Source organism: Nestor notabilis, unplaced genomic scaffold (genome assembly GCF_000696875.1).
Source record: "Nestor notabilis isolate BGI_N333 unplaced genomic scaffold, ASM69687v1 scaffold16243, whole genome shotgun sequence".
Lineage (NCBI taxonomy): Eukaryota > Metazoa > Chordata > Aves > Psittaciformes > Psittacidae > Nestor > Nestor notabilis.
In genome coordinates, this window is record NW_009920726.1 from 1 (window position 1) to 21242 (window position 21242).

Below are 21242 nucleotides of genomic sequence, written 5' to 3' on the forward strand. Positions count from 1 at the left end.
TGAGGTGTGAGGGAGGGTCGTGTGAGGGGTGCAGGGCGCTGGCCTGAATGGGGCAGGGGGCTCCCTGAGGGGACCCTGCCACCCCGCACCTCTCCATCCTAGCCCAGCCCGCCGTGGAAGAAGGAAGAAAACCTTCAGCTTGTGCCTGTGGGAGCCTCACGCCATGCAGGGGGTGAGGGCCCTAGCGTGGGGCCACCAGGCCATGGCAAGTGGGCAGCCAAGCCGTCTTGCTTTTGTTCCACTCCCCTGCATTGCTCCGAGGGCTACAGCTGCGTTGGGGAGCAATGCACAGAGAGCCATGTGTTGGTTGTAATTTATTAGCTCTGTGGTACTGAACTGGTGCTGCTGGTGGACATCCATACAGGCGGTTGCAGTGCTTGGGTGAGGTGATGTTCTGAGTGCATCCAAAGGCAGGGCTAAGGGCCGAGGATGCAGTGGTCCTTTTGGAGTGCTGAAAACACATAGAAAACTTAGAAATTGATGAGTCAGACTTTGGGAGGCACTTCTTAGCTGTACTCATGTGCCTGGAAAGTACCTGCTGTGTCATACAGGTGAAGTTCTAAGGAATGTCAATTCACCAGTGCTTATCTGTGATGTTCTTTACTAGCACGTACATTTATAGTTCGCCTTTAGTACAGTTTTTCCTCTTTGTGTTATCACAAAGGGAGTTAAGAGTTCTAGACCGATCTTCAGATAAGAAGGGTTTGTTTCTCTGAAGTACTGTAATAAAGTAGAACTAAACATAGAGGTTTCTGGATAGATTAAGTAATACTGTTTTTCCTGTATCCATGTTCACTTGTTTACTTGTAGTGAGTCTTTCCAACTTTTTAGTCCAAGTCAGTCTGGCTTTTCAATAAAAAACAGTATCAAAACTACTTTTATTACCCAAACAGTAACAAATGGTCCTAGTTCTGTATGTGGTACAGGACCCATCAGCATGTAGCTCCTGTAGGGCCTGCAGTCAGAAGGAAAGAGTCATGTGCTGGAGTGTGTGTGTCTGAACTAGAGCTTATGATATGTTTCTGTGATTGTTAGCTCACTTGTTGAATTGTGTTAGTGATGCTGGATCTACTTTAGGCTTCAATAGCTCTTCGGTAGAAGAGGAATAATGCTTCTGTTGCTCATAAGGGTGTCTTTAGCTTATACCCCGCTGGTTTAGAGGTATCCAGAAAATGGGGCGAGGAGGCTCATTACAGAGTTCTGTGTGAATGGGTAGAAATATTGTTGGTTCAAATAGCTGTGCAGTGATGGGTGTAAGAAGGCTGGGGAACACCTGTGGGTAAGACTGTTAATATTTAAAAGATTAGCTCTAATGTCAAGGGCTTCTATTAGTTCTTTTGGGAGGTCTAATGTGTTTTACTGTTAGGCAGCTCTCTGTGATACTATTCTTAAACTGGAGCAGGTCACCAAAACAGAAGAGAAGTCATCAGTGATAATGAGCGAATACTACAATACTCTTTCCACCTTTTCTGGTGAAGTAGATATCCTCAACTACAGTGTTGTTTCACAGTAAGTTAAGAACTTGGCTTATGACTTAGGATTTAAGTTAGACTAAATCCGCTGTTTGCTCTGTTTTTGGAAGAAAGAGCTACTTCAAAAGGGGAAGTCCAGTATTTTATATTCAGCGGAAGCTGTTTAAGAAGCCACCTCTGAGAGGCAGTTCCTTTGTACTTAAGGACTAATTTATCAAAAATACCTGCTGCACTGCCTTTTATTAAATACCTATACTTAGAAACTCCTTTTCTTGTTATTCTAAGTCATGTTTCATTTTACATCTACGCCTTGTTCTGTAAAAAGCAGAGCAGATGTATAATTTGTTATGGTCTCCTGAAAAACTATGCTCATTGAAAAGTTAAGGGGTTTATTATTGCAGTGAAGTGTTACTAAAATGGTTAAACCTTGTTCCAAATCACAGCATATTCGTTCTATTACAACTCTTGATGTAAAAAGCAAAGTGAGAAGATGGGGTTTGGTTTCAGTTGTCAGAAAACCAGAGACTGTACAAAGATTTTATATTTTCCCCTCCTTTCATTTCTGTTATTACAAGTCATTGCAGCAAGACAAGATGACTGTGGCTGTCTTGTTACATGAAGCCCATGCTAATTTAAATGATCAAATGATTAGTTCCAGGGAGTCAAAGAGGGTAAGTTACATTCTGGCTAAAATCTGCTGTTGCTTACTACCCTTAAAAGTTGTCTGCTCCCTTTCATTTATAGGATCGGGAGATAGATATATAAAAATATATAGATTTAGTATTGTAAGGAAAGTATATCCACTTTTCTTATTACAATAAACAACTTACAGATATTAAACACCAAATCACCTCTATAATGTTTTGCAAGACATGGAGTGAAACATGGTTTGTGCTGTAGAATACTTCAGTTTCACTGTGCAATGCAGAGGAGACCACCTTATAGGTAAGAAGGGAATGTCTTCGCTTCTCTGTTAGCTTAGAAAAGAGAAAAAGGGTTTTTACTGAAGTGGCAGAATTTAAAAAGGGATTGGAGCGGTTGCACCAAACTGCCTCAAACAGGTTGCATGGAAAGCAGTTAGTGACACGCTGTTGAAAGGCAGTTTTGTGGTATTAATGAGAGCAGAAAAGAGCGCTCTGTAGTGAAGAGCAGGTCAGGAGATGGTAACATGGGGTGAGGGGAAGGAGGGTCAGAAGAAGTTATGAAGGGGAAGCGAGAAGTGGCATGGTCGAATTAGCTATCAACACGGAAACTGAAACTGCTTGTGACGGAGAGTAGTGGACTGAGGAGAGAGGAAGAGAACCAGAGGAGATGCTGTGGCTGGTGGCTGCATGTGCTCAGAGATTCTTTAGACTTGTCCTGCTCAGGGTTGTGGTCAAGGGGAGTGTTCGGGAACTGTGGGGCAGCAGCTCCTGCTGCTTGTGTGAAAATGATACAGTTCCTTCTGTATGGATGAAAGAGCAGGTTCCAGGGCATCCTGTTTGTAAATAATCTCACAGAGGAGTAATCAGGCTTGTAATTAGCAGTTTGACACAGTGACACATGAGAGACCAAAGCACAGAAACTCATGAGACATGCATCTCTCTTTTGCCTGTTGTATGCCAAGATGTGTCCCAAGTGTATGCACACAAATATGTGCCACCTGAAGCGTGAGTGAGGAAAGGTAGACTGTGTAGGAGAAACAGCCATGAAGTTTCAAAAGGGCATAAACTGAGACTTTTTAGACATAGCCAACATTTGTTTCAGTATTCGTATTTACTCATATTTTCCCCTCATTTTCTTTACATATCTCAGGAGGACCGTTAGCTGGCTTGAATTTTCATATAGTTCCCACATAGGTTTAAATTCTCATATAGTGCAAGAGTTTACACAAGCTGGTGTCATTATTTCATGTGTTATCTTGTTACTGGATTGGTAGGCTTTAATCACCAGCATTTCTTCACTCCTGAAGACAAGAAGACAGCAACACTGGCTGAAGAGCCTGTGATGCTTCTCGCATTTTAGAGGTCTCTTCAGGCAGTAAGCTCATGCTTCGTTAGTAATACAGGGCAAAGAAGAAGGACAAATTTGCTGGTGTTCACCATGGAAGCAGCATTTTGTTTAGCTGAAGATAGCATTGGGAATATAAAGAAAAAAAAATTCTGGAAGAATGTAAAGATTTTGAGTATATATGTATTTTATTTATTTTATTATTTTTTTTTTTACACTGAGGGTGCTGAGGCACTGGAATGGGTTGCCCAAGGAAGTTGTGAATGCTTCATCCCTGGTGGTGTTCAAGGCCAGATTGGACAGAGTCTTGGTGACATGGTCTAGTGTGTGGTGTCCCTGCCCATGGCAGGGGGGTTGGAACTGGATGATCTTAAGGTCCTTTCCAACCCAAACCATTCTATAATTCAAATCTGTTGCAAATATTTATTTTCTTTTGTTGACACCTAAGTTGTCAATATTTAGGGCAAAATGAATTTCCAGATATTTCTTACAGTACTGGAAACTGAATTATCCTTAGTTTCAAGAATGTAAAGTTTCACTTCTGGCTCACAGGAAACTAATGAGTTTTTTATGGAACATAATTTTACAAATACCCTAAAGCAAAAAGAAATTCCTGTAAGACTGATGATACCTCATAAAAGTTATGTCTGTCTCTGTGTCAGAGATTATCTCCATAAGCAAAGATCTCTCACTCTGTATAAATTAATAAAAGCAGATTTGATGCTTGAAAGGAGTTTGCTGGGGTTGAAGTGCACATTTTTGATGTCTTAGGACTCTTCATTTTTAATAAACTTTGCTGCAGTTTGTCTACCAGAGTGTCACTGGTACCTCCCTCTCTGAAGACTGTTCATACTTTCAGGATAAAATGGCAAGGATGCTGTTAATGTAAGCCATGTGTCTACCTTATATTTGCATGGGCTGGAGTATCTTTAGGTAGCTTTAACTTACACAAATGTGATTCTTAAAGATATAAAAATGCTGTTTTAAATACTAAATTTTCTCTGTTTTCTTCCTTTTTTTCAGGACACTGAAAACCCGTAAAAGTTTGACTAAGAAATATAAAAATGCCCAGGAAGAGTATAGACTATGGAGTTCTGCCAGAGTATGAGAAAAGCCAGATCAAAAGGACCTTGGAGTTGGGAACTGTTATGACAGTATTCAGTCTTAAGAAGAGTAGTCCAGAAAGGAGGACTATTCAGGTCATAATGGAAACCAGGCAGGTGGCATGGAGCAAGACAGCTGACAAGATTGAAGGTTTCTGTGAGTATTTGCAAAGTGTCCCTGAACTTGGAGTTACTAGTAAATCGATGCAATTGTGAAGTGTTGGTTTAATGATTCTTTGTTAACGTAATGAAGTTTTTGGCTGAAAGGAGTTTGGTAATTTGCTGAGAATATTCTGAGTTGTTGCAATGTAGGTGAAGAATCTTCTGCAACTTGTTATTTAGGTATCTAATGCTACTTAAATATGATTAATGTGCTTTTGCACTAAGCCCTGTTCTTAAAGTTTTCATCTTTAAATATGATGGTGCTTGTGTTATCTGAATTGAGTTACTGAGTGACAACTCTTTTCCATCACTAAACATCAAGATATCTTGTAAATTCAAACAGGTAGTACTTCTCTACCCTCTCTCTCTTAAAAAAAAAAAACCTTCAAAATTCAAGGAAATTGAAGTAAATTTTCTGTTTTCTTAGGAAATTTGCTGTTTCAGTATAGAAATCATTATTTAGGACCATTATTAGAAAGTACCAATGACTTAGGAGGATGGAGCTGTGGGATATAAGGCATAGTTTCAGGGTCCTGAGTTGATACTGTCTCTAGTTAATACCTGAACTGTTTGACTAAACACACTATTTATAACAAATTTGGGAAATAGAAGGGAAATGTAAAGCTACTTAGGACTGCAAAACCTGTGGTAGAAGAATAAATTGAGACTAATCTTCAGTTCTTACTGAACATGGCTGATGTCAGCCAAGCTCAGCCTGTGCTTTCTGGGATTTGTACACCTCCTGTTATTATAATGTAATTCCAGTGCTTTCATCTGACTTCTTTTATCTATTTAGCTTTTATTATGGGCATGATTTTACTGTGCAACTTCTGAATGGTGTTTGTCTTCAGTAAAGTAATTGAATGGTTTGACTGAATTGTAGAATCACTTATTGGTCAGCCAGCTAATATGAGAAGCTTGGAATTGAAGAGCTGGGGCTATTTGGGAAAGGAAATTGTGGTAAGTTGGAGTTTGGAGTTGGAAAGCTGGGAAGGTTGAGCAGGTATACTGGAGTAAGAGAACCTACAGATGTAAGAATTGAAGTTCCTCAGCAGAGACAGGGATTTCAGTGAGAAAGAAGTTGAACAAGTCTGAGAGAAGAAAAATCGTTTATGAACGCAGGAGTCTGAGGCATAATTAAGGGAGGGAGTGCAAGGCAGGCACCAAAAAGCTGCATGATTTTTCAATTGTCTGCGCAGCTTCCCGTCATGCTCCTTACTTAGAAGTATTAAATCTCTGTTAGCTACTGTTTCGATTGGTTCCTGTCTCATTCCTTGTGCAACTGGAAATACAACGTAGCGGAATGAAAGACTAGTTGTCTGGAGTATGTTTTTATTATTGGTGGTGAAAATACAGTCGTACACTGTTCTGGGAAAAAGCAAACAGGTGTGGACACCATAATTAACAAGTACTCTGGATCATAATCTCTCAGTGTCCCAGTTTCTCATGTGGAAAATGAGGGTAATTACCAATTCCTGTAAAGACGTGTGGGAATGCGAGTGCATTATTGGTTCTGATATGCTCAGATCCCAAAGTGAGGTGTGCCAAAAAAGAAGTCCTGAGAGGAGACAAATAATTCAGTTATGAGAGAATCACTTGGATATGCTTACCAAATAAAGCCTGGGGTTATGCATAGAGCAACAAGATTAAAACAAAATAGAAAATGACCATGTAGTGGGTGAACAAGGCATTGGAGTCCTCTGATAGAAAGAGTTTGTGATCGTGTGGTTGAAGACTTATCATAGCCATTTGCACAGAGGGGCTGAATTAAAAGCCGTGCAGACTGCGCATTCCGGATTTTGGGGTCTACTTTTCAGTGCTTGGCTTGTAATCTTCTTCTGTCAAAGCTTTTTGGGGATAGTGTGTGTTTGCAGTAGTACATCCTGATAATTAAATAGTTTGCTGTATGCATAGCTTTTAACACTTTTGAAAGAAGGTGAATATTGTACTTTGACTCTTACACCTGCATAATCCAGCAGAGTAATGACTGACTTCCAGTTGCAGAGGCAGTCATTAGTAGAACAGGGAATATAGCTACAGACCTGTGACTTATCCAGAGGCCATGTGCCTCTCTCCCTGAGAATTGTAGTACTATAGCAGTTTTTTAATTGATCAACATTTAAGTGACCTTTATAATGGTGGAAACTTTAGGTCTATGTCCTACGCTAAAGCATGAATATGTAAAATACTGTTTTGTCTTAAAAAGCAATTAATCTGTCCAAACCCAAGATGTATTTTGCAGGCATTGTTTCAGAATATGATGTGAACAGTTGTTGCAATTTACCATGAACTGTATGTGATTTACTTGAAATGAAAGTCACTGCAGCTTTAACTTGCTGACAGTGTTTTTGCTGAAGAGGAAGGAAATATTTTATTTATTTATTTAGTTGTTTAAATATTGCTATTGCTTATCTTGACTGGAACTCAGGCTTTCTTTTGCTTGTCAAGTGGAAAAATTAGGGATTTGACGCTTTCGTATTTGATAATTGAATGGCTGAATTGAATACCAACGATAGGGAATTAAAACTTTTATTTCTCTGCAGCTATACTGAGGAGGTGGTACCAACTTTGTGGTAGGAGAAAGGTTATTTTGACTTGTATATATAAATGTATATGTGAATGACTTCAAGTATTCAGTGGCAGATTTCATTGACTTTGTGAAAAATAAAAAATACATTTTTTCTTTTTTTTAAGTGCTTGAGGGCATAGAATTACCATCTCAAGTACTATATTGCTTAATATGCCTGTGCTGTACAAGAACTAGTATTTGTGATGCAGTCTTAATGGTTGCTATTTGCATGTGCTACACTACAGTAAGAATTAATATTCAGTATGAGTGAGAAAGCTAAGATGGCTTCCTGTTGTGTGTGTGCTATTTTAACTCAAGCAACTGCTCTTTACAGAAGGCAAAACCCAAAATTTTTGCATCTGCTGTGGGGTTTGTGTGTCTAAATCAGGTAGTGAGGACAGTTTGCTTTGAGACAGAAAAATAGGCTGCTAATAGAGAAGATAGAGACCAACTTGTATGTTTTATTTTAATTCTCTTCCTTTATAAATTAAGAAAAAGTTTTGTAGTGTTGGGAATTTTGGATGTCATAGTGCTTATTTTCCTCCTGGTGAACAGTAAATGCGTGAAAAACACTCAAATTCCTCTAAGCTAGAGTTGCTCATAATCATTACAAGGGCCTTTTTCAAGTTTGTTTAACGTTATTTTGGAAGTGATTTAAGCCTCACAATAACAAAAAGGCATCTACTCTTGATTCTGGAACCTGCGTAAAGGAAATGTAGAATTAGCCATACTGATACAAACATTTGGACAACTCCGTGGCCATGAACGTGGCAGTACTGTGTATTTTAAATTGCATTACTCTTGAAAGGGTCTTTTTCATTAAAAACCTGTCAGCAGTTCTGTTTAGAGCAGAAGGGTTGCTAAAATTATGGCTATTTCCTGCTCAGTGCAGGTGTGTTTCTCTGGATGAGTATGTAAAATGGAGATAATTTGGATAAGAAAGTAAAATGGAGATACCTTTCTTTACATAACTCTTTCTAGACCCATTCCTTCAGTGTAGGAAGAAGTGAGGATATACAGAGGCTAAGAAATTGGTGTAAACAGTCTCTGTCTTTGTTGTATGGCTCAAATCGTACCATGTCTAAGTATTGGAGATTTTACATTGGCCTTCTGAAAGACCTGAGTTGCCATTTACAAAAGGAATTTTCTAACAAAAACGATCCCTGGAGAAACCTCTGTGTTTTCCTCTAAATGAAAGAGGATAGGTTATTTGTGTCCGTTAGGGCAGAATGTGCTATTTTGACAGTAGATCAAAAGGCCAAATTTTAACCTGATACATATCAAGTACATCTTCTGACTTTAATAGAGCAGCTGTGGTTTTTGATCACGTTTTTTAACTTGGCAAGTTACTGTGGTGCTGGGAATGGTGGTACATGATTTTTTAATTCTTCAAATACAGGGGTTTATTTTAGCTTCTGGTAATTTTAGCTTCACAAATCAGATGGGGCATTATGTAGCAGCTCTTCTACTAGTGCTAGTCCTGCCTGCCCACCTGCAAGAGAGGGGAAGGAGCAGCCCATCCTTCAGGGTGCTCACACCCTTCCTGACTTGTCCTGGTGGTGTTGGTAACCTGTGCATGAGCAGTTTTTCTTTCCTATAGAGCTGTGCAGCCAAGAGTTGTGCAAGTCAGATGAGGTCTTGGATGGTATGTCAATATTTGTGAGATCAAGCTAGTTGTTGAGCTTGTCCAAGCTAATCAGACTTGCTGGAGACAGTAGATTTTGGTTTTTGTAAGGAAACTCTAATCCTTAGGTACAAGCTGTGTTTCTGCTGTTTACTAAGATTCTGCTGTTGTAAAATGTGATGCTTTGTAGGCTGCAACAAAGATTAGGTTAAATGACTGTTGGTTGCCTTTCTTTTTGGCCTGTAAAGTTAGGAGACATTGGTAAATAAGAACCTTTCAAGAAAAGTTAAAAAAAATTTGTCCATGTTTTCCATCTCTGGGAGCTTCAAGTTTCCTTATAGATGAAAGGAGAAAGATTAGCAATGGAAAGAGAGGGGCTGCCTGTCCTGGTGTGTTTTTCAGGTTTAGTGGAGGCCGGAGAAGTTTTTAGTGCTGCTGCTCTTTTAGTCACCTGCAGAGTACCTTACATACAACTTTCCTGCATCAGGTGCATCCAACACAACCCTTTGTCAGAACCAAAATGCATAGAAGGGAGCAGTGCACCTTTGAGAATGTTTTTGTTGTGGATATTTGGCATGCAGGATTTTATTAGTGTGTTAAAATGAATGCCAGCAACATGCTTCCTTATGTGGGCCTGCAGTGAACTGTGCAAATTGCTGAAGGAAGCAGGTCTCAGCTAGATGTGACTGTGTTCAACCATGCTTGGGCTTCTTTTAGTTGTCTTGCTATTGTTCTATACATAGAGATGTTTAGCTCTGACGTAGTCTGAGGGAAATACTCATAGACACTGGATATGAAATGTCAAGAGTTTTTTTCTTCTGCCTCTTATTAATGGCATTTCTTTGTATTCGGCACTGTCCTCATTTTAAATTGTTAAAGATAACCTGAAGTTTGCTGGGTGAGCTACGGGACTGCTTGTAGGGCTCAGCATCTCAGCACTGTTGATTCTGAGTTACCTAGGTCATCAGTGATTGATATAACCTCTGATGACAAATGTTTTTCCCTTGAGGAGTTACATGTTTTTTGTTTGATTGTTTGTTTGGTGGGTTTGTTTGTTTGTTTTCCCTCTATTGTGCTTCATATGTTGCAGAGTGGTATTAATGCTTTATCAGATCACCCATGCTTTGAAGCTCTTGTGGTTTGTTCCACCCCTCTATTTATGCTTCTTGGTATGCACACTAGCTCTGTTTTCAGTGGAGCCCCTGTCACTGATTGCAGTAGGAGAAATCTGCTCCATTTTTTGGATGAGAAGTAAATTTTGCTGAGCATTGCAATGACCTGGTGAAAGAATAGTGACTGATACAGAACGCAGAATGGGGTCTTGGGGAATAAGGGTTATACGTAGGAACGGTGCTACTGAAGGTGTGTGTGAAGCAGGTGACTTACAAGGCTAGTTCACATGCCTGCCCAGATAGTCAGTTGAGAGAATGAAGGGCTCCTCCAGAGCAAAGTTTAGTTCTTGCTCTGAATTACTGCATGCTGGAGTCTCTTCCTCTAGCCATTGAATGTATAAGAAGCATAATAAAACCTGCTTCCTAACTCTGAGGCAGTTTTGGGGTTTTGTGCTTTGTTTCTTTCATCTATATAATTGTTTTAAGTATGGGAGTTCTGTTGCAAAGCATCGTAAATGTAAAAGTGTAATTTGAACTTTGAGAGGAATTTGAGTATTAAAAGAAATACAGGAGCACTTTTTGCAGGGACATGGATCTAAAACTGATGGCGCTGCAGCTGGTAATAGATAGCATTGCCAGGAAGAATAAGCAAATCTCTTCCAAGTCTAGGGTGGACCACAGTCTTCCCGCACCACTTTTCCTTGCTAGCACAGCCTGACTTAGAAGCTGCCTGGTACTAGCAAAGGCATTTGACAATTTGGATTCTGTAGCAGAGGAAAATGTGTGATGGGGACTCAGAACAACTTGGCTATGGATTGTTTACCCGTAGGTTTTATTAATCATCGTATGTTCATGGGTTTGCAATTTAAGAACTACAGATCTTGGTAACTATAGTAGGGCCAAACCAACTTTCATTTTACCAACACATGAGAGGAGGAAGCCTCAGATTCCTCGTACAGAGGGAACTGATTTCCTTGTTTAATTTGTAATGGGCCCTTTTTTTGCAGAAACTAATTTATGCATAGTAGATACATGAGTGTGAAGCTGTGACTTACCAGCATGATTTATTGCAGTGTGTTGCTCAGCGAGTCACTTCCTTATGGCTCTGCTGTGTATTTTTGTATGTTTACCCTTTGCAACTGTGTGTGGGTCTGCGTGGTGGCCCTTGGGTCACACACACCCTGTGTTGTTTCTTCCCACTTCAGACTGTCACAGGCTGGCTGTACAATGGATGTGTGCGTGTTGTACATCACTGTGGTATCTGGGGCTCACTTCTGCCTTCACATCAGCTACTCTGCTGCGCTGTTTCTTTGCTAAGATACCAAATGGCCCACAAACAAGTGTACTGTCATAGCTGAGGCAGCGGTGGAGGGAACTACGGGACAGCAGTGAAAGGCAGAGGGGAAGGAAGGGGTGGCCAAGAGTGAGAACTGCCTGTCAGTACTCTGCTAAGAGACATATCTGTGTCCTGGCTGACTGAGGTTTTGCTGAATGAGAGTACCTTTCAGTAGCAAACAGGGCCTCCCAAATTTGCTTGTAGTGTACTATACACATACATGTGCATGTCAATAAATTAGAGCCCAAAGAGGTTATGATATTTAAGCTTGTTGAGCAAACAGGTGACAAGGTGTAAATCTCCAGGAAGCTGATGCATAATTTCCATATTCCAAAATTCATTCTTTATCAGATGCAAAGTGCTTTAAGGAAAACTATTAAGGGAAAGTTTGTGGTGATTAGAGTTTGATTAGTCACTGGAAACCATGTGAGTTTCTTCATACTCTTCTGTGAATCCTGGTGTTAAGTGGTGGTTCACAGGCAGGAGATTTATGCTCTGAGAAATCCGTGGAGCCTTCTTTGAATGTGCAAGTGTGTGTTTCTCTGTAATACAAGCATGCACATTTCAAGGAAGATTCTGTTGAGGACATAAGATGATTTATCTTTTTTTTGATTACCTTTAATATGAAGAAGTGATCTGCTTTTGTAAAATGCTTTAAAGCATAATTTAATCCCTTAATCTTTGGAAAAGTAAGATCACCTATCTTTTTTTGATGTTCATGATTCATTGCAGAATATTCAAGGAAAAAAAAAGAGCAGCTAGTGACCATATAAGCACACAACAAGAAGTAGGCTTTAAAGCATTGGAGGGCCATGCCTAGGAAAAGTTCATATAATATATCAGCTGTTAAAATGCTCTTTGTGTATGCAGAGCAAGAGGTTAGGCTATAGATAAGGTTGAAAGACAAAGGGGAACAGATGTTTTAGTACTAATCTATTCTGAAAACTTTTTGTTTCCCAGCCAGAGGATGAGACCTGTGTTTGGGAATGGCAGAGGTGAAGAACTCTTGTCAATGTAATTGCAAAATTATGAAGCAGAGGAATAAAGGCTAATTAAATTGAGGCTTTGGATGCTGATGGTATGCCTTGTTATAACACACAGTAACCATTTCCTTTTTCTTCAGTCCAGAACTATTAATGCAATAGAGTTATCTTTTTCAATTTTTAAAGAAAGATACGACCAACAATGCATAACATTTTATTTTAGGGTTAACATGGACCGCTGATTTCACATTGTCTCTTATACTGGTTTTTTTTTTCTGTAATATTTTTACCAAGTTTGTATAACAAAATGACTGTAGCCCACTTTTTAAATACATTTGACATCTCAAAGTCATTTATTGTTACTGATCTTTCATCTGACCTATGAAAAAGAATTATCAAAGATGATTCAGTTCACTTGATATTTTCCTCCTGCTTAAAAGAGCTTTTACAGAATTTGTCCTCTAGAATATGATTTAAAGAAAAAAACCCAACATAAAACCGAGTTGAATTTTCATGTTTCACAGGTATGATAAGCAAGGGAGTGAATGGAAACCGAGCACTTGCATGGTAAATTCATGTTGTGTGTAGAATTAGAGCCTGTGGGAGCTGCAGTGTTTTCTCTTCATCCACAAGATTGCACTGTGTTTGTAATTTCAGACTGTGTTAACATTGCCAAGCAGAAATCATCTATAATACAGTTGTGTAGATAACAGGACCAGATCAGGCCACATACAATTTACACGGTGAGGTGAAATCCCGGGCTTGTATAATTTAGTAATGGCAATCTTATGTATGTTCCCACAGGCTGTTCTAGCTAACAAGGTTTGGGGTTTCTTAAATCTTTTTTGTTGTATTTAGTGAATTTTATCCCTAAAACTACATTTTGCTAATTTTGCTTTTAAAATCTTTTCTAAAATGACCTGCCAAAGAGAGCAAATTTTGGTTCTGCACATCATTTTGGCTGTTAGATATATTGGGAAACTTAAAAAACCTAACATCTAAAAGACTATTTATGGGAGTGGCTTACATTCTTTCACATAGATGGGGGATTATTTCTTATTTTTTTCCATAAGTTAAACAGCTAAGTCATTTAATTAGTAGAATTGTTAATGCCAATGTGAACTTCCTCTCTGGGGCAAAACGTATTTTTTTCCTCCCTTTGGATAAGGTGTTATGAACATTTATATCATCTATACCTTCCTGGGAGAAGTGGTAAGTATCTACATATTCTGATGAGGAATGTGGAATGAGTTTGAATGAGCTTGAATGTTAGACCTGACCTTGCTAGTTCCTTGTAGTCATTTTTGGTTTGGTTTTGTTTTTTTTTTTCCCCCTGCTAGCACAATTTCTGTCTGAATTTCCTTACTGTTTCAGACGTAAAATAATAAATAAACTTAACTCACATTGAAAACCCGGAGTCTGTATTCTGTCATTTGCCTTCTGTATTCTGAATACTGTTAAAAATCAGGATGTCATTGCAAAAGTGAATCCACATCTTGCTCTTTGTGGAGTATCTGTTCAAAAGAACATTAAAATTCACCTTTTTCTGTTTTGAAATAGCTGTGTTCCAGTTGTTACCCAGGGGATCTTTGTGTGAATCTTCTGCTGAGTATTTAGAGCTTGGTTTCTGTGGTCAAATGAAAAAAATGAATGTGTGTAGCCTTTAGCTGTTTTCAAATAATTTCTTCCCTTAGCAGCTCAGTTCTGCAATGTTTAATGCTAACTTAGAACAACCAGACTTCCTGTCAGCGAATAGGGGACAGAATGAACTCCACAGACCTGAATGTGGTTGATATGGGGCACATATGTAAATTTTACCCTATTCTTATCTCATTTTGTGAAGGTGCCTTTTAATTTTTTAAATATGAAACCAATAGCTATTTGATCCATATGGCCCTTTGAATTCAGAGCTCAAAGTAGTATATCGTTGCTCTATTAAGCAGTCAAGTTCTGTTTTACCACCTGTCTCTAAGTGTAACTGAAGGAAAGGCAACAGGAATTCAAACCCATAAGTGTCCAACTAAATGCCACTACAGCCAGGTTATTTGAATGGAGATCAATGGAGTTGTTGAGGATCAAAAGTTTATTGTTAAGTTTATGGCAGTAAAGAGCTGTAGCAGGCACTGTGGAAGGCACTGAGCAATTAATCTGTGCAGTCTCTGGGAGGTAGCTATATAGTAGTGTAATGATCCATTGAATTAACCAATTTGCTGAAAAACACACAACAGCAGGAGCTGAAGTTCAGCAGCTTTTGGCTCTGAACTGCCATGAATACTGCACCTCCAGATCAGAGCCTGAAACAGGATGGTAATTCAAAGTCCCTTGGAGTCCAGTCTTGTTAAAGAGCCACTTGAGGTAGCTGTGGGAGTCAATAGGTGACTGATGAGGCTGCCAAGGAGACCCTTTTAACCCGTGGAAATAACTACATGAAAGAATGGGTGAAATGTAAACTGGTATTATAGGTTTTCAGAGTGGCAGTAGACTTCTGAACTGTTTGGTTGGGGATCGAATGAGTTGGCAGAGTCGTCCTAGTCTTGCTGCGTGTGAGTCAACTTCTCTACAGGGCATACTTTGATTGATGTTTCCTTGGGAAATGCGCTTTCTGTAAAGAAATCACACCTGCAAGCGTATTGGATTTGATCTGACACTGCAACCTGCATATTTCCAGGTCTGTGCTTTTTTCAGGTGTATCAGGCCTCAGCAATATCTGTCTACGAAGCCAGGTCGGGATACAGCTCTGCAATTAGCACGTGGGATTGAGAAGGAGGAAGGCTCCATTACTGCAAGGCAGTCAGAAGACAGAGGCGGTGTACTTGTAGTTCTGGCACAGGCATGAAGTTGCATTTTAACTGTTCAGTGACAGATTGTGCTATAAAAAGTTCACAGTAACTGCGTAACAGCTAAGTTGGTACAGCTGATTTACTAATCTGAGTCTGAAACATGTTGCAGCTTTTCCTGGGTTGTTCCTTTCTTGGTTCAGTTGGGATCAGCCATTCTGGAGTTAGTGGGCATTGTGTGGAGGGTGCAGGTGACTCCAGACTACCTGGGGAGACAGAGGACAGAGTGCGAGACCAGAGTTTATGCTTGCTGTGCATGTGTCTCTTTTCCCTCTCTGATTTTCTGCCTTGGTTTTTCTTTCAATAATACAGAATAATACATCCTAAATGACATTATAAAATGTCATTAAAATTTATGCAGGTAGTTTTTACTAAGTTTCTGGAATTATAACATGTATTATTTCTTTCTTTCTGTAAAAATCTAAAAGCTTAATAAAACTTGTGTTTTGTACATCTGTTTCGTATATTATTTGAGTAAAAGTAATGATATGTTGGCAGGATTTTGTAGGACCTACATAATATGTTGTCTCTGTTTACTGAATGTTTAGCAAGTGTGGTGTAGTAATCTCTTTTTCAAAGGTCAGTTGGGGAAACAATAATATGGTTACCAGCATGAAACCTGTGCAAAACCCCTTGTGCCTATATGTATATACCATGTGTTCACGCAGGAGAATGGGATGGTAGGGTTGAATGGGTGTACTGCAATGTAAAGAACTGCAGTAAGAAAATATGTAACCGAGGGAGACATTGAGTAAGTTTGTATGTTTGCTTCAGAGGTCAGTATGAGGTAACAGCTACTTGAAATGACAACAGCAATGCAGGTTGTGAAATCTGTTTTATCGCTGCTTGTAGTTTACACTTTGAGGGGGGTTTTGTGGTGTGGTGTTCATGTATATGGATTTAGTGGAGTCTGAAGTGGAAGGTCTGCCTTGATTTGAAGTTACAACTGTGTTTTCATCTTGGATTTGTTGAGTGAAGGCAAAGCAGAAGAGGTGATTCTTGCCCACTATTAGAATGACAGCATGGTGCACTGTCCCATGCTGTTTTCTGCAGCCGTGCAACTCCTTCCCTCTCCATCTGGGTGTTTTCTGTCTCTGCATCCTGATTCTTCTCTGCTGATATTGGTCTTAGATCATCTTTTTCAGATAGATATTCAGATACACGGTTAGGGATCTAGGTGATACTCTGGATGGTAAGAGGATTAGAGTTATCAGGAGGAATTTTTGGTTTCTGGTTATTTATGGTCATGTCATGAATTTATTGTAGAAGTTTGCATCTAAATTTAGGGGCCTTGACCAAGCAGCTATGCAAATCTTACAAGATGTTTTCATGGTTTCAGAGGGTGGCTGAGACATGGAGGTTGAGATATGTAAAGCTCTATCTTGAAGATAACTACACTTGGAAAAATGAGTTTAAGAAAGATGCTTGTGTCCTACGGTTAGTTCAGGTTAACCTTTGAGTTCCCATTTTCCCAATGTAAGTTGTTTAATGACTGGTAGAAAGGGGTGTCTGGTGGAAAGTTTGGCCTGGGATACTTAGCAGAGAATAAGAAATTTCAAGATGAATTAATGTTTCGTAAACAGGATTTTATTGATGAACTTGCTTGTCTGTCCCTCCTTTCCATGTTGGCATCAGAGAAACCCAGCATTACACATGCTGGAGATTTAACCAGTGTTCAGCTCCCACTTCTTGGCAGCAGAGCTGCTTTTTCATTGTGTTATTAACTGTCTTCTGTTTCTGATGAGGTACACATTTAAAGCAGGGGTTATATTGTGGCATTCTTAAATGCATAGACAGAAACCCTCAGCTATTTTCCTTGGATCTTGCTAAGTCTGATAAACACATTTCAAGAGCAGCCATGAAATGTTTTTCTTCATCCTGTAGCTCATAAGTCAAGGCTGGCCAGTAGTGGGAAGAGCTGTTTATTTGTCTGGTCCACAGGCAGAACAAAACCACTTCCTCAGTTTTTCTAATAAGTATCTTATCTTGAGAGTGCACATATTTCTATTCCAGTGCTGCCTCAGTACTGTTATGTAGGCCATGTAGCAAGGGTTTGTTGAAAAGGGGGCTGAAAGTACGTGCTTGTGCAGTGTTCCCATTCTGCTATCTTCTCATACGTGCCCATGTTCTGTAGAAGGCAGCAAGTCGGAAGTGGTACAACAGGTGATGTTAAATCACAGAGATCTCTTTGGTGTTATCCAGGAAAAAACTTAAACATTTTATTTATTAGGCTGGGTGTTTCTCTTTATATTCCTACTTCAGATATTTTTCTTACAAGTGTCAGTGACTATACTAGCTGACTAGCTGACAAGGTCTGTATCTAAGATCTGATGCATAATTTTTAGGTGGGTAAGTTGGAAGTTGTATCTTTTCTTTTTTGTCTCTGAAACGTTGTCATGGCGATTGGAAATTTCTTGCTTAGAGTATATGCCATTTGTGAAATCATGTCTTCTGTAACCCAAAAGGGCTATGGGTATACACTTTGTCCATGGATAGTCAGTGATAGTGAAATGATAAAAATATGACAGGTATTTTTCTTCTTCTTTTGGACTTTCTCTAGTGATACATTTAGTTTTGGGTTGCAAGCTGGTGTAATTTGTATTTATTGCCCAATAAATATCTGTAAGATTATATATATATTTTTTTAGAGATATATATATATGTATGTATGCATGCTTTGAGTTTTTCATCTTATTGTATCAGGCTGTGTTCAAATCTAAGTGTAGCTGTACTGACTGAATGTTGTTTCCTTTCAGTGGATCTGATGGAAATAAAAGAAATTCGTCCAGGGAAGAATTCAAAGGACTTTGAGCGCTGCAAAGCAAAGCAAAGAGAAGAACACTGCTTTACGATATTTTATGGTACCCAGTTTGTCCTCAACACCTTAAGTTTAGCAGGTACTTTTTATCTTTGTTGTTTCTTCTTTAAACCTACCAATAAAAAAACCCAAATGCATTGATGGAACAGTAATGCAGAGAATGCTGCAGGTTTGGCTTGTGGAGTTCAGGAGTGCACCAGGTGTTTAAAATCTGGAGATAGACCTTTTACTTGGCCCTTCATGTCTATGAACTGCTGCATTTCTAATGTTTTTCTTTCAAATAGGGTATTGCGTGAATGTAGTTTCTGATTTGCTCAGTCATTTCTATCAAGGTAAACTTTTGCTGGTTAAATATCCCTGGTAAACTTTTCAACATGTCAGCAGTGGATTTGTTGTTGTCTTCAGTGTGGCCAGAATATTACCCTGGCATTTTCAGTCTGGCCAGAATGGTTCTTTAAACAGTAGTGACAAAGAGTTAGGCTACAGCTGTATCACAGAAATTTTCCTGTTGCCTATGAGCAGTTGGAAACTAATAGGGAGAAATGAAGTTCTAGCTTGAGTTGTGTGTGCGTATGTCACCTGGTAATACTAAACCTCCTCTAAAAGAGGTTTTCTAGGGGACCATAAATAAAATTGGAAGGTGATAAACTGAAAATGAAGAGTTCTGTGTGAAACAGGGAAGTTGTATCCTGTATCTGTGGAAAGGGTTGGGGGTACTTCTTATTTCAGCTGAGATTTCATAACCCCCAAATTTTAATTTTGAAATTAAAGGGATATGAATTACTACAGTGCAGACTGAATACAGTTTTCTACTAGTGGAGTTTACCAAGAGATTTATCTTCTAAAAAGCTGCAATGGATCCTTGGTTAAGAGTCATACAAACCATTTATTTGAAGTGGCGTGTTCCTGCACAGGACAATGAAAACTACTTGTCATTTAAATAATTAAATTAATTGCAGAATCTTAATGGCAGAAAAGGGATGTGTTTTGTAAGTGTTTTTATGGTAAAATAGGTTTGGTTTTTTTAATGGAATTAATAGATTGCAGTACTAGGAGACATTCTTTTTGCAGTCTGATGCTCTGGAAATTAAAGACTACTCATGACTAATCCACTGTTACAGGCTTTTACCTTTAAATAAATTTTACCACTGTTGGCTGAAGTCTGTGAAAATTTTGAGTAAGTAATTGTGGTTAAGTGCAGCTGTGCCAGGTACTTCAGATTGACTTCCCCTAACCCCTACCTCCATCCTTCCTTCATGGCAGTTCTCAAAACAGGCCCCTGACAGTGCTTTGAAAACACTTGGTACCATGAGACATGTTGCTGTAATGCTGAACTGCAGAACAACGTGTTATAACTTTCAATTAAGGGGGAAATCAACAAGGAAAAGGAAGTGCTTTGTTGTGGTTTCTTAAAACAATATGAAATAATTGTTACTTAAGGGGAATGGTAGCTGTCATAAAGGGCAGAATTGTCTTGGGAGCAGAATTGGTTTGGCAGTGGTAGCGGGTGTTCTTTCCGAAATTGTAACAAACTGGAAAACGTTTCCATGGGGAGCTGAGGCAAGGCTCTAGCTTCATCCTTGGGGAATAAAGCATTGTTTGAAAGTATGCTTAAATAAAATGTAACCTTCATCTTTTGAGAAACTGCTTTTCTTTGAAGGCAGTTAAAAAAATTACACAGATTACAGTTCCTGTTGAAAATAATTTTTCAAAACTGGTTTAATTGAAAATGCCTTCATGAAATTTCAGAACCAGCATACTAAAGCAGATGGACTTTGCCAGCTGAAGGCTGTAATGATAGCATCTCATCCAAAGCCCCAGAAGTTGTGGCTTACCTGGTATTCACCAGGGAAGGCTATACCCAGCACACAGTTCATCACCTTGCTTCTGTTAGGTCAAAGCAATATAAAATGCAATCACATTAAACGATGTGGAGGACTTTACTGGTTTGGGAAAAAGAAAGGCAAATTATATCTAAAAAAACCCAAGACAGTAATAAACTGATTTGTAAGGTTGGGAGGAAGATGTGTCTGGCTTCTAGTGTTAAGCTGCATAAGGAATTTTAGACCTTTTTTGAACTTTAATTGTATTAAATATGTTCTATAAGCTACATCAGTTTTGTACATTGGTTCCTTCCTGTTCCTCTTGCCGAACTGTAGTCTGGAACAATTTGTGTTTAAAGGCATGGTTAGGACAGGCATGAGGTAGTTGTCTATCAAAAGACAGTTCTTTACAATTTTCTTGTTGGTTGCTTGGAATATAATGAACTAGGTTTATGCTACACCACACTGAGTACTTTTGCTGTGCACTTGAAGCTGCTCTACATCTACGTCCCTGGGTTTTGCCACTTGGGAGATCAGAGATAAGAAAATGAATTCTGACTGTGTTACTGCAGGAGCTCACCAGTACTTTCACAGTCTGTCTACTGAAATATTGAAACTTGCCTACCCTCATAAGCAGAATTCTAGAAGAAGGTATTGTTTGACAGAGCTTGCAAAATTAACATCCCACCCTGAAATTTAAACTGTTTTTCTTAGTTTTGTAATTAGCAACATGAAGATGTTCAATGAGATTTAGCAAAGAGAAAGGTTCATCAGCCACTTTATATACTAGGGCTGATCTAAACATCCCAAATTGTGTTTTGGTTTTGTGTTGATTTTGTTTTGATATTTCTGATAGCATATTATTTTTTCAGCTGACTCTAAAGATGATGCTGATAAATGGTTGTGTGGCTTGAATATCTTGTATCAAGAGGTCATGAGTGCTCCCACACCTGCAATCACAGAGAGGTATGTGGACATATTTTCACTTTGTGAGACTTGATGTTTCTTTGGAATTGAAAGTGTGAAATGTGCAAGAAACAACTACTCTCCAGTTAGTGTATGATACAGAAAGCTCATGTGGAAATTCTTTGTAGATTTTGCTATATACATGTTCTGGAATTGCATTTGGCTGCATCCACTAATATGGACTTGCAATTTACCTTATTTTGTATACCCAAACCAAACCAAAAATCTCTTAATGAGATCACAAGAATAGCTGGTGTAAGTGTGCACTGACTTCTTGAAAAATTGATGTGTGTAGGCTTGCTTTAGTAGAAGTCCAAATGCATTGTATGGCAATGGGACCAGCTGACTCAGCCAGCCAGGTTGAAAATGAGCTTTCTTAAGGATTACTTTTTAGCATCCAGCCATATGATGGTGGAACTGCACCCATAATGCTTCTTAGGATGTTGCA

At 39.0% G+C, this 21242-nt stretch overlaps 1 protein-coding gene across 1 annotated transcript in view; it reads left to right on the plus strand.

The window, feature by feature from the left end:
* The first annotated feature begins 4525 nt into the window (after positions 1–4525).
* The window catches only part of PLCG2 (phospholipase C, gamma 2 (phosphatidylinositol-specific)), a 54190-nt gene continuing 37473 nt past the window's right edge, over positions 4526–21242 (plus strand). Inside the window, exons 1-3 of the mRNA XM_010010827.1 lie at positions 4526–4721; positions 17944–18084; positions 20701–20794. Of these exons, the coding sequence (XP_010009129.1) occupies positions 4526–4721; positions 17944–18084; positions 20701–20794 (431 nt within the window). The remainder of the gene's footprint in view (positions 4722–17943; positions 18085–20700; positions 20795–21242) is intronic.